The sequence below is a fragment of the Pseudopipra pipra genome, chromosome 3 (genome assembly GCF_036250125.1).
Source record: "Pseudopipra pipra isolate bDixPip1 chromosome 3, bDixPip1.hap1, whole genome shotgun sequence".
NCBI lineage: Eukaryota > Metazoa > Chordata > Aves > Passeriformes > Pipridae > Pseudopipra > Pseudopipra pipra.
The window spans coordinates 100,891,117-100,906,028 of record NC_087551.1 but is presented as its reverse complement, the minus strand read 5'-3'; the positions used below and the strand labels follow the sequence as shown (position 1 = coordinate 100,906,028).

At 36.6% G+C, this 14,912-nt stretch overlaps 1 protein-coding gene across 2 annotated transcripts in view; it reads left to right on the top strand.

Moving 5' to 3' along the window:
- MBOAT2 (membrane bound O-acyltransferase domain containing 2) overlaps positions 1-14,912 on the top strand; it is a 92,179-nt gene that overhangs the window by 5,380 nt on the left and 71,887 nt on the right. For both annotated transcript variants that reach the window (XM_064650487.1, XM_064650488.1), the window contains exons 2-3: positions 9,834-9,979; positions 13,350-13,427. In XM_064650487.1, coding sequence (XP_064506557.1) covers positions 9,834-9,979; positions 13,350-13,427 — 224 coding nt within the window. The remainder of the gene's footprint in view (positions 1-9,833; positions 9,980-13,349; positions 13,428-14,912) is intronic.

The window sequence follows — 14,912 nt, the reverse complement described above, 5'->3', positions numbered from 1 at the left end:
AGCTGGAAATAAAGTCCTGTTCTTCATTCTGTAAGTACTGGATGTTTTGAATTGTTTGGATTTGCTAGCCAAGTTTTTACTGGTTTCTTAAGTTCCCTTTGAACTATTGGAAGGGAGAGAATATGTCACCAGAAGGGTCGTACTCTCCCGGCAGTAATGCCTTTCCCAGGTCTTAGTATTAGTGTTTAGGTATTGACTTAACTCTCTACCTATTATCGAGTTATCAAGATAACTCTGCAATGAAAAATTGTAGAGAAGGAGGAAATTGTTGGGATAAGAGGAAAAATTGGCAAGATAAAGTGACCATGTTGAAGGAAGAAGTAGAAGCTGTAATGAATAGTGTTGGAAAGGAAAGAAAACAGGCACTGGTTATAGTGTTAGAAAAGATGAGCTATTTATTAAGTGATAGAAAGATTAAGTGTGAGAAAGAAATGTCTCTATTTAATACAGGCTCATGAATATAGTTGTGAGGATGTAAACTAAAGAGCTACTTTGATTATTTTTTTTTTTTAGGGAGGCAGCAGTGAATTTTCATTCTGATGTACTCTCATACTTCCATACCAGGTGTGTTTTCTCCAGGTTTTTGCAAAGCAGCAGAAAACCTCCCATGTAATTACAGCCTAAAGTTTCTACAGTAAACATTTAAACTAAACACTCTTTTTACCTGAACAACTTTTAATGACCTGCCTTTTTTTTTTCTGTCAAATTGTTTTTCCCATCCTTAGGCAATTCATTGAGGTGGTGTAAGTGTGAACATTTACTCACATGTGATCATGACAGTACAAGCCATTTCTGAATTCAAAATGGAGTTCAGAAGTTGCTGTGAAAATACTGCAGTTCTGGGATGTTGAAAAAGAAATACTGAAGGGCTCAAAGAACAGGCTAATAAAGAAAAAACAGTAAGGTATAAAGGAAGATGATGAGTAACTTACTGAGTACATGGTTACCACTGTGTTGCTTTCTGTTTCTTCTGAAGGGTTACTGCTGTAAATCTGTTGTACCACAGCTATGTAGATCTTTTCTCACTGTGGCCTTTTTTTTGGGTACTGTGCTGACTTAAAGCAAGAGTTTTGGAAACTGATAAAGCTGAAAAAGATGAGTCATCCTTATCACTTAGTAGCCCTGACATTTGTTGACTTTTAATTCCTGTTTACCTGTTCCTGTGTTAACCTAATGAAATGCTGTGATACATCCTTTGCAGCCTTGATTACAGCATATTTTCTTCACATTTAGTATTTTGATTAACATGCACTTTTCCTGAGTAACAGTTGCCCAAGTTGGGTGTTATGTTTTTTTTTGTCTTCCTAGCTTTTGAACAATGGAGACTAGACTGTAGAGTTTTATTTTTCTCCTGAAAGGTGAGGAAAACTACATGTATCTGGATGAAAATCTGTTTGCTTGATGCATGCATCTTTACAGTATTTAGTTTACAAAGAATATTGATATAACTCTTCCATGTGGGTATTTAATTTTCCTTCTTTCCTTTGGGAAGTACTTGAAATTCAACATTAGTTGAATCAACATTACTAGCCTCTTAGCACTCATTCAAGTGAGCAGATCTGTTTGAGAATTTCAATATGTCTGCGAATTTAGATAAATGCTAGTTATGCTTGCTTGTTTTAAGTGATGTTTTTGGCAGCTAAGTCATCTTTTGCAAAGGAAAACTTCCACAGCTCTGCTTTTTATTCTAGAATAATATATCCAAAGGTGAAGAAGCTATTTTGGTTTGGCTGTAATGGTGCGATTTCCTGTAGTTGGGATTTTGGTGTTTCCTTTTATTTCCAGTTAAAGTGACCTAAGCTGAAGAAGGTGGTGCTCTTATTCTGAAACATGGTTTGTGAGCACACTGGCTGTATAACTACAGTGGTATATTCTATACTGTAATGCCACCTGTATAGATCATTCTTAATCTTTCTGACCTGCCTTTTGGCTGAGTAGTGCTTTTGATTCTGCTGCTTCTTGTAAATCTTACACACATAGACATATATAAACCCAATAATTTGGTAAATTAAGCATGTCATTGAAAAAGTGATCTGAAGGTCCAAACTATAATGAATGGTGTTTTATTCCTCATGATGGAAAGGCCAGAAAGAATTTGAGGTCACCATAAATCTGCAGGAATTTTAGAAGCCCAGTGATGGCTAGAAGACTTGTAGATGGTCTAGCCTTAAAATATGTTGACAAATGAGACAAATGATTATCTGTAATGGAATTGAATGTAAGAAGTAAGAATTATGCTTCTATATAAAAATGTTTTATCTAAATGTTACTAAAATATTATTAAAATTGAATTAATTTGAAAAGTTGTAACAGCTCAAAGTAGTGCTCATTACCTGTACGGATTGCTGAATACTGCAAATGTTTACAGGGCTGCTGTTGTGGTGCTTGGAGATGCTTGGCTGATTTCATGCAGATGATTCCTGAACTGGGAAGAGCTGGAGGATAATAGACATGGAGGAGAAGAGTCTGAGTTGATCAGTAGTGCATTCAAGTGAGAGCGTAGTGGAGCCCTCTTCTTCCCCCCACAACCTGCCACAGGGAGAGCACTGAGAAGCTGACCATTTTAAAGATAGGGGATATTTGTTTTACTTGCTAATTAAAAGGACTACTGCCATTACTGGATTTCTGCAGGCTATAGGGACAAGGGAGTGTTACTTTCCATGTCTGTTGCTTGTTTTCAGATGGATTTTAGTTTCTCACTATCAGCGGAATATAATTGTACTGAGGTAGTTCTTAATGGAGAAAGTGGCAGTTTCTGATTGCATTCAGTGAAGGTACCTCCATAGATGTTATTTTGCTTTATTTTAAAATGGCTGGGAAAGTGAGTAGCTTGTAAAGTTTTTACAAAATTTCAGATATTGTAGTGGCTCTCTGAGCATTAAAATAAGAATATCATTTGAATATCCTGTATACTGCTGATATAAGCGACAGAGTAGAGACTTTGAGTTCATCTCACTATGTGCATGTACACTATGAGTATGTGATTAAAAAGCCCTGGTTGTAATAGCACAGTAGCTGAGTTGGTCTTTGGAACTGTGTTTTGCCAACATAATGCCAGGCTTGGTGTCTTGAGGTTGTAAACCCTTTTTCCCTGGTAGTCTGAGATCTGCAATCCTTAACTGGCCAAACCAGTTTTTGTTTAAGAGAAGCGAGTGTTTTGAAGAGAGAAGAAAACAAAACACACAAGCAAAAAACCCCAAGCATTCCTAGTTCAATTTCACATTTGAACCAAACTAGCTTCTTAGATTTTAGCTATTCCTGTGAATAAATAGCTTTTATGTGTGACAACTCAGTAACGCCAAAACCATAAGAGCCTGTCAGAGAGAACACCCTTCAGCTGACATCTTCCTATCCTTAATGAATTAGTTTTGGTTGTTTTCACTATAAAATGTGTACATTGATGTTTCATTGTACATCTCTGGTCATACAGTTTTTCTTAGAGTAATTCTGAGTAATGATTTAGTAACCCCTCTTTGAAAAAGCTTGTTGGATTTGATGCTCATTTATTGCACAAACCAGATTACTATTGCCTACATCACGTTCTTCATGGTGTGCTTCACTCTCTGCAGCATACTTAAGAATTGCAAACTAGAAATTGGGAGTTACTACTGAAAGTAGAAATCCTATTATTAACCTGTGTCAAGACTGCATTTGATGTTTTGGACTGAAACCAGCCTGTAAAGAAAACATTTAGAATCTGATGAGTAAGTCCTTTCCACTGCCAGTAAATTAATGTGAAGATGAAGTATATTTATACAATATTAAAAAGCATTTACCAGTGATGTTAATGTTGACTAACACAAATGTTAAAGTATGCACTTCAAGGAAGTGGCTGCTATTAGAAGGCTGTGCTTGGAAGTTTAATCTGAAAAACAGTGTCCCTTTTCTGGATACTGTATAAACACTTAGTATTACCGTCTTTGCTACAAAGAATATACAGCCTTAACACAAATGTCTCCCATCTTGATACAACTCCAAAGTTACATTTTCATCATGTAAGACACTCACTATTAATTGAAATGTTCTATGAATTACTCTTAAGTACCCATGCCAGTGTCTCTAAACTCCTGTTCCTGACATTTCTTCCCTGAAGAAAATTAGCAAACAGTTTGATTTTTATCCTTGTCATGGAATTGCTTTTTTCAGCTTTACTGTGGAAAATGCTATCTCCCTTTCCCCCTCCCTCCCGTTAATATCAGTGCAGCAATTTATGGGAAGTAGTTTGAAAATTGACACTGGCTTCAAATAATAGTTATTCTCACTCTGAGTGGTTTGGCATTAGGCAATTATTGGATAATTGTACAAGTTGTTCCTTTTATACTGGATGAAGGTTAGAAATTGGACAGAAGAATATCCATCAATAGTGCTATCTTATTGCTGTGGAGAAGCATCATCATCATCATGGCTCGGCTTCGCAAACGAAGATTTGGGAAGGGCTCTACCCACATTTGTTACAAGCACGCTGGTGGCTAAAAAGGCCAATACGAGATAGACATGTCCGATTGCAAAAGGCACAGCAGAAAGACTCCTTAGGTGGAATATTCTGCAAGACATGATTCTTTCTGTGTTGTCTTTTCTCCTCGAGAGTGATCCTGCGTGTCTTCTCAAGAGCATCAGCAGCGTTATAGATGGTGTGTCTCCAGGCCTCCCAATTGGAGGCCAGAGTAGACCAGTTATGGTGATCAATATGGCCAAGGCTGAGATGTTGTTTCAGGGAGTCCTTGTATCTCCTCTTTGGGGCTCCTCTCTTGCAGCAGCCGGTGGCAAGTTCACCATAAAGCAAGATCTTGGGGAGGTGGTGGTCCTTCATCCTGGAGACGTGCCCTGCCCAGCACAGCTGTGTTCTCATCAACATGGCCTCAATACTTGTGACTGCTGCTTGTTCTAGAACAGGTGTATTGGTCACATAATCTGACCAGTGGATGTTTAGGATTGTACGGAGGCAGCGTTGATGGAAGTGTTCTAGGAGACGCAGGTGGTGGCGGTAGCTGACCCATGATTCAGATCCATATAAGAGAGTAGACAGCACTATGGCTTTGTAAACACTGATCTTGGTACTTTTCTTCAAGTGTTTATTTTGCCAAACTCTTTTATGAAGCTTTCTGAAGGCACTGTATGCCTTTGCTAACCTGTTATCTAACTCTCTGTCAATCTTACCATCCGAGGAGATGAGGCTGCCTAGGTAATTAAACTGCTGAACTGATTTGAGTGGAGAAGCATCAGCTCTCTCGTATTATAACCAGCTTTCTGTGAACACTTTGTAGATGTTTTTCATTCCTGTTTTTGTTCCTGTTTTCATTCATATTTTGGTGGAAAAGGTAAAGGGTTTTGACTTAACTTGCAGCAAGAACAAGAAAATAATGAGGAACAAGGCAAAACTGATGCTTTATTAGTTATTATAAGGTTTGGCAATTTTTACAAGTATATGTCAACAGGTAGGATGTTTGGGGGGGTTTGTGTTTAAAATGGTACTGCTAAAGTAGTCCTGTAGATTTAGAAAAAATATCAAAGCTTCAGCTTTATAATCAGTGCTTCTTAAAGTGTATGTACAGTATGTCTTGATCTCTGAACTCTTGAAAGAGCTCTTTTCACAGTGTTTTTGTAGTTCATGTTCTATTTTTTCTTAAAATGCCTTTTTTTTTTTAATAACTATAGTTCTTGAAAAGTAGAGCTAAAGGTAGACGAGGAATGCTGCTCAGTGCGCCTTGCTCACTAGCCCTGTCACATAAAGCAGGAAACAGTCGTGATAACTTTATTTCTGTGGTAGAATGGAGGGCCAAAAGTTACTCTAGACAGGGAGACAAGTAATGCTGACATCTTGCAGCTCAGAAAAGTGGAATTCCATGGAGGAAATGTACCGTGGTGTGGCCAAGTGAGGGGAGGTCAGTTGGGGGGAACTTCTAAATCTCTGTCTGCAGAATTGTCATCTCCACAGGTTCTTGACTCTTGCATATGAAGCATCTTGCATCTTGAACCTGTTATTTTAGGCTCTGCACATGATCAGGTAGGCTTCAGTGCTTCTGCTTATATTTGAGTAATCTTTTTTCAAAGCTGAATTCATCAGCAGTAAGAACTAAACTGCCTTCTTATTTTTTTTCAAGAACAACTTTAAAAAAATCCCCACAAAACAACAGACAAAAATCCACAGAAAACCACAAACAAAACAACCAAACAAAACCTCCATATCAGTTTTAATTCATCCAGAGTGTGTTATTGAGGCCACAGATATTCATTGCGGTTTAAAGTTTGAATACTTATTTTTCTTCTGATAGGAGAAAATTTGTTAAAAATGAGAAAATAGAGAAGCACAAAGACAAGATAACTTCCAAAGAGTTTGTGTGGGTCATTGACAGAAGAAAGAGTAAAATGCAACATTCCTGAATCATCTTTGGTACTTCACCCTCTAAACCACTGTTACTTGTGAGGTACTTTATAGTACATATTGTTCTTTGGGTGCCTCTTGGTGCCTTGCTACAGCCAGGAAGCAAAACTTTGACATCATGTTGCTGCTTTTCAGTGGATTGGAGGCTGTATGGGCCTGTATGATTAACTTGTGCCATCCAGTTAGGAATTATCTGTATCAGTAAAATTCCCTCTCTGGCTACTTTTCTGAATGAGGCAAATGCCTTCTGTGCTGTGAAGTAGCAGGATTCTGGAGGGCTTGATGCAGCAGTTAGCTTTTGATATTAAAATATAGCTGATATGAAGAGGAAGCTTAGTCTAAAATATGAATTAGTGGGTAAAATTTGCCTATATTAAAATTAGTTTTGCACAAGAAATAAACTTTTCTTCTATATTTCTTTTTATTGTGGGCTTAAATTTCTTTATTGGTTTATTAAAGATGCTGCCTGTGTTTTAAAGTTGGAGATTTCTAGCTGTTCAAATTTAATGTTATGTTAAACATTCCTCTTGATGGTGAAAATCCTTGAGGCAGTAGATGACCTTTTTCCTTTTTTTTTTTTTTTTTAGTTTATAAGAATTGATCCCTTAAACACTTTTTTCCTAAGCAATAACTTTGTTTTTACAAAAGCATGTCATAACTTACATTTAATTTTTTTAAATACTAAAATAAATGTGTTTAAAAGTTTTCTTTTAAACTTTCTATTGACTTTTGCAGAGATCACGCAAATGGAAAATTTCTTGTGTAGATACTTAATGCAGTTAATGATATAATGGATTTGTGTTTTATGTAGCTGCTCCAAATGCTGAAACTGGGAATTTTTGTTCATGTTTTACTGTTACATCTGGCATGAACAGTGCCTGTTGACTGCCCTGGCTGTACAACTGGTTTTGAACAAAAATAGTGGATTTAATTTTGAAATTGCTTGGCTACACACAGCAGGTTTTGTAATAGCTTAGTATGTCTAACACGCACTTACATTATTCATTGCTGAATAACTAGTGCTGATAACTTACATTATAATTGCATGGGTTTTATTCTTATGTGCACATAACTTTCCATTACACATTGCTCTCTCTATGTGACTTTGAGGTGCTACTTTTGTAGGCTGAGCTGTTGATGTCTTGAACCTGAAGAGGTAAAAAATTCTGGTTTTGTTCTCTTGTATATATGCTAAATTATAACTACTCAGGGTGAAACTTATCATTCCATGGATTTACATCAGACTTTTTTTCCCCCATGGAAATCTCACCTTTAAGGAATTGACATCTCTGGAAGTTTGCTTGTGGGGCTGGTCTACAAGTTCAAGCACTTCTACCGTTTGTCATGGTAACAGTGGGAGCCAGGTGATGACTTCTCTTCTCCCTTGGGTCTTGCCAGCTTGCTTTTAGTGGTAATCTGAAGAAGGGCATCATATGATACCAGCTGGTAAATTATCTGTAATGCAGCCAAAGCACTGATGTCTGGAAATTCAGAAAAACCAGCAGTGCAAAGTTGTCCACTTAAGGGCAGGTACTCAGGCCCATTTCTTCCCTCTGTCTCTTCACCTCAGCTTCACTGCATATCTGTGAATATTCAGTTTTCTTCTCTGTCTCCTTTTTCCTTTTAGGATGTCTAGGGTGAGAGTTCTCTGGCTCAGAAATGTGCTTTGTGGTATACACAGAGTAATTTCTGTAATAAATATTCATAGAAATGTTGATACTGAATTAATAATTAATTTTTTAAATTTTTCTTCCTTGCCCTCTTTTCTAAAACATTATCAGTTTATTTCCCTTTCAGTGGTTCATTTAACTTGACTGTTTTGTATGAAACTTTTCCACTAAGTCCATAGAATCATCTTGAGTTATAAACATCACTCTGTTTCATTTGCATCATTGCTTATAAAGGAGAGAAAACAGGTCAAGTTATGCCCTGAAAGAATATCTCCTCATTTATTTAGGATTTTTCAAATACTGTTAAAAGCATAATAGAAATGTAGGAGTAAGAGAATGGATGGTAAACTGTACATGACAGTTTAGTTTAGGGAACTGCTCCTATTAAGACGAGCAGCCCTGCTTTTGAGTCTCTCTCCCTACTAGCACTTAATGCTTTTGTAGCTTATTATTACAGAAGGTTTTGGATTTGCTCAGAAAAAGGAAAATTATCCTTGGATTTGGAAATGGGGAGTCTGCAATTATTACAAAGATGAGAGTTCTGTAGTTATTGGTGTTACTTAATTTCTACTTTAAATATAACCCTGTTGGTATACTCTCACCTTTACCTGTTACAGCCTGAAACGTGGTTGAAAAATGATAAAGAAATGGACTAGCTGAATTATAGTACTACAAGTGTGCTACAATTGCTGCAAACACCAATATTAGGCCTGCTGTCATGACCATAAAACCAGTATTGTCATTTTACTCTGTGGTGTTAAGATAAAATGTATATTTCAGTTAAGTCACATCAAAGAGCCTAAAACACTGTTGTGTGGAGGACCGGTCAAGCATGCAGTGTGTGCAAGTTTCATGTATTGAAGTGCTTATGACCTGAAGCAGTGGTTCCTCAGCTGTTGCTTGTGATGACTTGGGATGCTTGGGAAAATTGTTAGGCAGTTTTCTATGCAAGAAAAAAAATCTAAGAGTGAGAAATGTTATTTTCTAAATAAAGGGATTTATCCAGGTTTTTGTAGCTTAAGCCACTTTTGGTAATGGTTGCTGTATTTGAGGAATTTATTTCTTTATCATGCCTTTACTGTTAATTTTTTTTCAGGCCACACTCAGAATGATTCTTCTTACTTAGTGGCTTAGTTTTTTTCAATCCCACTTTTGCTTTCAGTGCCCTAATACCTTTAAATATTTAATATACAAGAAATATTCTATCTTCTAGAATAAATGGCCTGAAGGGAAAAGGAATTTCTGAAACTATCCTACTTGAATCTACAAGAAGAAAATCCGGTGTGCAACCAAGCTGTTTATCTGATTACATACCACTGAAGTGCACTCGCTGAGCCCTGCTTCTGCACAGGCCACTGTAGTGATCTGACAGTGATTTCTGGAGCTGATATGTAATTCCAAGTCATGCTCACTTTGAAAAAACAAATAAAAACCCAGCCCAGATCTTCACATTACTGAAAGAGTAGAAATGATTTCATGGTTAATAGAGTGGTTTGGTATTTAGAAAATTTACAGGAAAATACAGAATTTTTTTCTTGATTTATGCACAGATTGCCTTACAATTTGATACATCTTTTCCTCTGAGCTGCTCAGGGAACACTTTTTTATTGTGCCTTAGCAGGTGAAGGGCTCATTGGGAGGAGCTCATTTAGGCTGATGTGCTGGGGGAAGAACCACGACAGAGCAAAATGTTCTGCAGATTGCTAAAAATGTGTGGATATTTCTGTTAATTTTTAATACACATTTGTGTGAGAACTTGTTTTTTTTCTTTTTTTATGCAGGTCAACTTTGTAGTGTGCCAACTGTTTGCCTTGCTTGCGGCTATTTGGTTTCGAACATACCTTCATTCAAGCAAAACTAGCCCATTTATAAGACATGTTGTTGCAACCCTCTTGGGCCTTTATCTTGCACTTTTTTGTTTTGGATGGTAAGTTGCACTTAAATTCAAAACTTGTAGAATTTTGTTTCTGTGTTTCAAAGAACCTTATTATCTAATTCAGTGGTTTTTTAGCTGCTAAAAATGTACAGAAGTTAACTCAAATTTTCTGGTGAGGTGCACAAATTTTGAAAGATCTTCATTTGCAAATTGGTAACTACCATACTGTCTGCCTGTGGTTTTGGGTGGATGAAGCAGGTAGCAGGTGCAGTTTGTTTAACTTGTGCTGCTTTTTCCTGTAAACTTGCTGGAGAAGTATTGTCTTAAGGCATAGCACTGGTGTGATGACTAAGATAATTTCCCATAAATACTCAGCACATGAGAACTTGCTGTGTCTTTTTCTGAATATTGAATATAATCAGACTTTTTGTAGGAAGAGTGACCAGAACCATGGTACTGATGATACTCCTAGTAGTATAAAACACCTGGAAATGAGCTGGCCTCAATTCTGTGTGTTTTGTGCCTTTTTTTTTTCTTTAATGTTTTGGAAGAAAGATGTGGTTCTCTTTCAAACACAGGTTTTGTTTGTCTGCTGTTTGCATATCTTGATCTTTTCGGTATTATAAACCAGAATGTTAGTAGAGCTAGAAAAGGGTATCAATTTAGTTTTGTGAATATTTTTCCTTCAAAAATCGCTTACTAAGTGGCTTGCATTTTCCCAAGATAGTTTAAGATTAATTAAGTGCCAGTTTCCTTTTATTGCATTGTAAACAAAGTGCTTACTTGGCTTTAAGTGTATAGAAGACTCATTTATGTTGGCTATTATAGTGTTACTGAACTATGGGGAATTAATCAAGCTGTTGTGCAGGTGGGAAGATGCACATACAGAGTGTTGGCCTCTATATTGGCATGTTGCAGAGATCTCTTAACATTAGTTGATATGTATTACTTTTAATTTCAGGAAAAGAAATCAGTAACCTTTATTCTTTAGATTTACATGTGCAATTTACTTTTATATAAAATTTTAAAACTCCCATCCATTTCTTAAACATTTGGCCACAGTATTCTGCTTTGAGAGAGAGATCTGATGTCAAAGACTTCCAGTATTAGCACCAAATGAGGAGGATGATATGGGAGATAGGTGCTATCATATGTGGTTTTTTTGAGAGGTGTATAAGCTTTAGAAGCACTTTATGTAACCATTGCTTTAGAAGCAGAAATCATTAATCGTAACTTGTAATTAGAAAGTGTTATCAATATATTTGTATGTGAAATTTGGGTATGGGAGATTTTGGAAAGAAACAACCTCCACTCCCAACAGACATAAATAAATTTTTGTGGAAACCTCTCATTGGCAATATGCCCTGGAAAAGAAATAAGAGATACATTTTATGCCATAGTAGAAATCCAGATTATTCTAGTTTAGTTTGGATCATACTTAAAGCTATTATTTTAGCAATGAATTTCTATTTTGCAATCATGAAGCTAAAAGCTTTTTAAAAACCTGGAAAAGAAAGAACATAATTTGAGATGTTAAAAGTATGCATTCTTTAAAAAACTGGTATCTCTGTTGTGCTGTGTGCTTTTTCCTATTATTTAAGTACATATTGTATGAGCAGGTTTTTTGAGGGTTTTGTTTTGTTTGGTTCCCCTCCCCAAGAAATCAAGTTTACATACCGGTTACAAGCCTGTGCTATACCTTCAGTGACACTTTGTGCCATAATGTGTGTTATAACACATATATAACGAAAAAGAAACTGTTACTAGAAACACTATATAAGAAAACAGTAACCGTAGATTTGCAGATAAGATCATGCAAACCTAAATGTGGGAAATAGTTTGGAATCTGCACCCTTTTAAGGATATTTATTAGTAGCTATATTGTCATCTTCAGTTTCAAGTGTGTTAGTTTTCAGTTGCCTTTGTAGTACTTGAGATGGGGGTGTAGGAGAGGAAGAGAAGGAATAATTCCCTTGGCATAATAGCAAATAGCATAAAGGAACCAGAATACCCTTTGTATATGTTTAAAATTTACTACTACATGTGGTATTTCAATATATCCCCTTTAATGTTTGAATCAAAGATCAATCATATTGCTATTGTTAACAACTCTGAAAGAGAAATGTTTTCAGTGACTGCAATCCTGATATGATACTCCATGTCAATCCACACTTTTAGGCTTTGATATCTTATTCTCCTTTCTCTGTATAAGAAGCAAATTCTTAAACTTTTACATTTTTGTCATTTTACTAATGCCTGTCTTTGCTACACAGTATTGCTAATATGTGGCTGATAAGAAAAGAAGGTGAATACTTTCTGAATTGGCAATTGCTATACTAAATGTGTAGTTGAATTTTGGGTAGTCCTTTCTTAGATGAGACTAGCTACTGGTGAAGCATGGGAGCATGTGCAGATTGGACCTTCCATAAAAAGTAAAGATTTTCAAGGTCAATTTGTGTCCAAGTGACTGGTTTTCCCTCAGTTCATCATGTGTACACTCTGTAGGATTTTAGTTGGATAGAACTGGATTTCTTGTTGAAAGTCTTTGAAGTAATTTTGTTGTGAGTAGAGGAGGAGTTAAATTAGGAAATAGCTAGTGATAAGCTGAAAGAAAACAGTATCACTGTAACAAAATAATGACAGCTTTTTATGGGGAAAAAATTCCAAAATTAGATCAATGCGTCACTTGAGCACATGTGAGTGTGCTACCGAGGCAGTTTTAGTACAAGAGTGAAAAAGACTCAACTTACTGAGAATCAGTTCTTTTCCCCAACCACTGGCACTGCTTTGCTACCAGTGCTCTACAGATTACTGAAGTATAACTCCTTGGAAAAACAAAACAAACTCCCAAAGCAATGGGGTTGTGATAGCTGTGGAAAAGAAAGAAGAGATTAGAGCACCTTCATGAAAAAATCTGTGGGTTGTTACTGTGTAGGGTGTTTTGTTTGTGTTTTTGAGACTGTCATCACTGGTATGCCTTTATTAGTTATTGACAACCCAGGACAAAGAGACTGGCTGGACATGGTCACCATTTCTGTTGACTGGGAAATCTTACCATATGCTGATATTGTGGCCACTAAGACATTGTTGGTCTTATCTGAGCCTATTGTTATTAATGGGTAAAAAGATGCATATGGAAATTAAACCAGAAAACTTTCATGTTATTTACACAGGAAATAATGCCAAGTGGAAGTATTATGACACATATTCTCTGTATTTTAAGGATTATCAACATTAACTATATGCTTGTTTATGAGCTGAAGCATTCTAGCTAAGTCTGTAGTTTTTGTTCATTGCTGCTGTCTGTGCTATGCTAAAGGGAGATTAAACTTTGAACCTCTTTAATTTCACATTAAATAAATGCATGCAGTTTATTGCCTTTAAAGAAAACACTGTAAGGGTGCTTGTTTTTTTCTCCTAGGTATGCCTTACATTTTGTTATACAAAGTGGAATTTCCTACTATATCATGATCGTAATAGGAGTGGAAAATATGCACAAGTAAGTTTCCATTCTAAAATTTTATTTTTTTTTTTGCTTTTACAAGAATGCTACTGCTTAAGAGTTCCTTGGTAATGGTGCACACGTGCCATAGTTCTAGTTGTATCATAATATTACAGTATTTGAATTCTACTAACCATGGTTTTATTTCCAGGGGAGAAGATGGCTTATTTGGGAATTTTTGCCAGCTTTTTGGAATATCTAAAGCTTGTTACAGATGTTAATAACCCACTGAGACTTCTTTTGTGTTCTACACATTCCAATTTTTTTGTCATTACTTAAACCTAAATGTTTTCAGGTGTCTCACAAACGAGTTAACTGTACAAATGTAATTTGATAACAGCCAATGATAGCAGAAGGAAGATATCTGAAGAGAAGAGAAAGTATGTGAGAAATTTTGGTACTAATTGTTTGTCTTTTCTTCTTTTTTTTTTTTTTTTATAACACAGTGTGAATGCTGTCTTAAGGAAAGAATATGCTTGTAAAATACATAGGGCATTATTTTAAGTTTGCTTGAACACATGGTTAGATTAGCAGAATCTGAATAACACTTTGTGCTGGTTTAAAGGTAAACTGGCAGGGGAAATGAACCCAACTCAAAAGAGAGATTATAAGGCAGAATAACAATTTAATAAAATAATAAAATAAGTACGATTATACAGACAAACAATTGGTTTTAACCCACAAAACCCAAATGTATAACCCAGCACCCTGGGGCATGAACAGAGTGGTGTTCGTTGGGCCCCCTGAGTCCAAAGTAAAAGGAGAGGGGAAAACATGTTGGTGAGAGTGCTGTTGCAGTCTGGTCAAGAGTGGTGGTCTGCAGTCTGGTTGAGAGCGGTGGTCTGCAGTCTTCTTCTGGATCCCACGAGTGGTTAAAAAAGTTCCAAGACTCCAAGATTATATATTCTCCAGTTCAGGCAGGAATGCCCAGTACTTCCCTCAGGGTGAGGAGTTCCACAATGGATGTGAGGACAGGGGCCACCCTCCTATCTCACAGGCCTCTTAACACCCAGTTTATAGCCTGAGGAGTCAGGCTGCTCTGGGCAGAGGAGTTCCACAATGGATGTGAGGACAGGGGCCACCCTCCTATCTCACAGGCCTCTTAACACCCAGTTTATAGCCTGAGGAGTCAGGCTGCTCTGGGCAGAGGGTGTAAATAGTCTATTGATAACAGTTTCTGGGAAATGGCATGGAAGGCTATAGAATACACAGTTTTGGGTTACGCCCATCCAGTGATGAACTGGTCCCAGCTGTTCTAACTAGGACACACTTGTTTCTCTTTTTAAATCATTCTTAAAAGAAGGGAAGACATTTATTTTATTACTGTATGCATATGTTTTACTATTCCGCTAGCCTAGAGATCAGAACTAAATTAGGTTCCCACTGTGTTAATTCCTGCATAAATGTTTAGTAAAATAGCAAATTCTTGCTTGAATAGATTCCTGAAGTATGTGAGGTAGTTAGGAAAGACTCTGGTAAAAG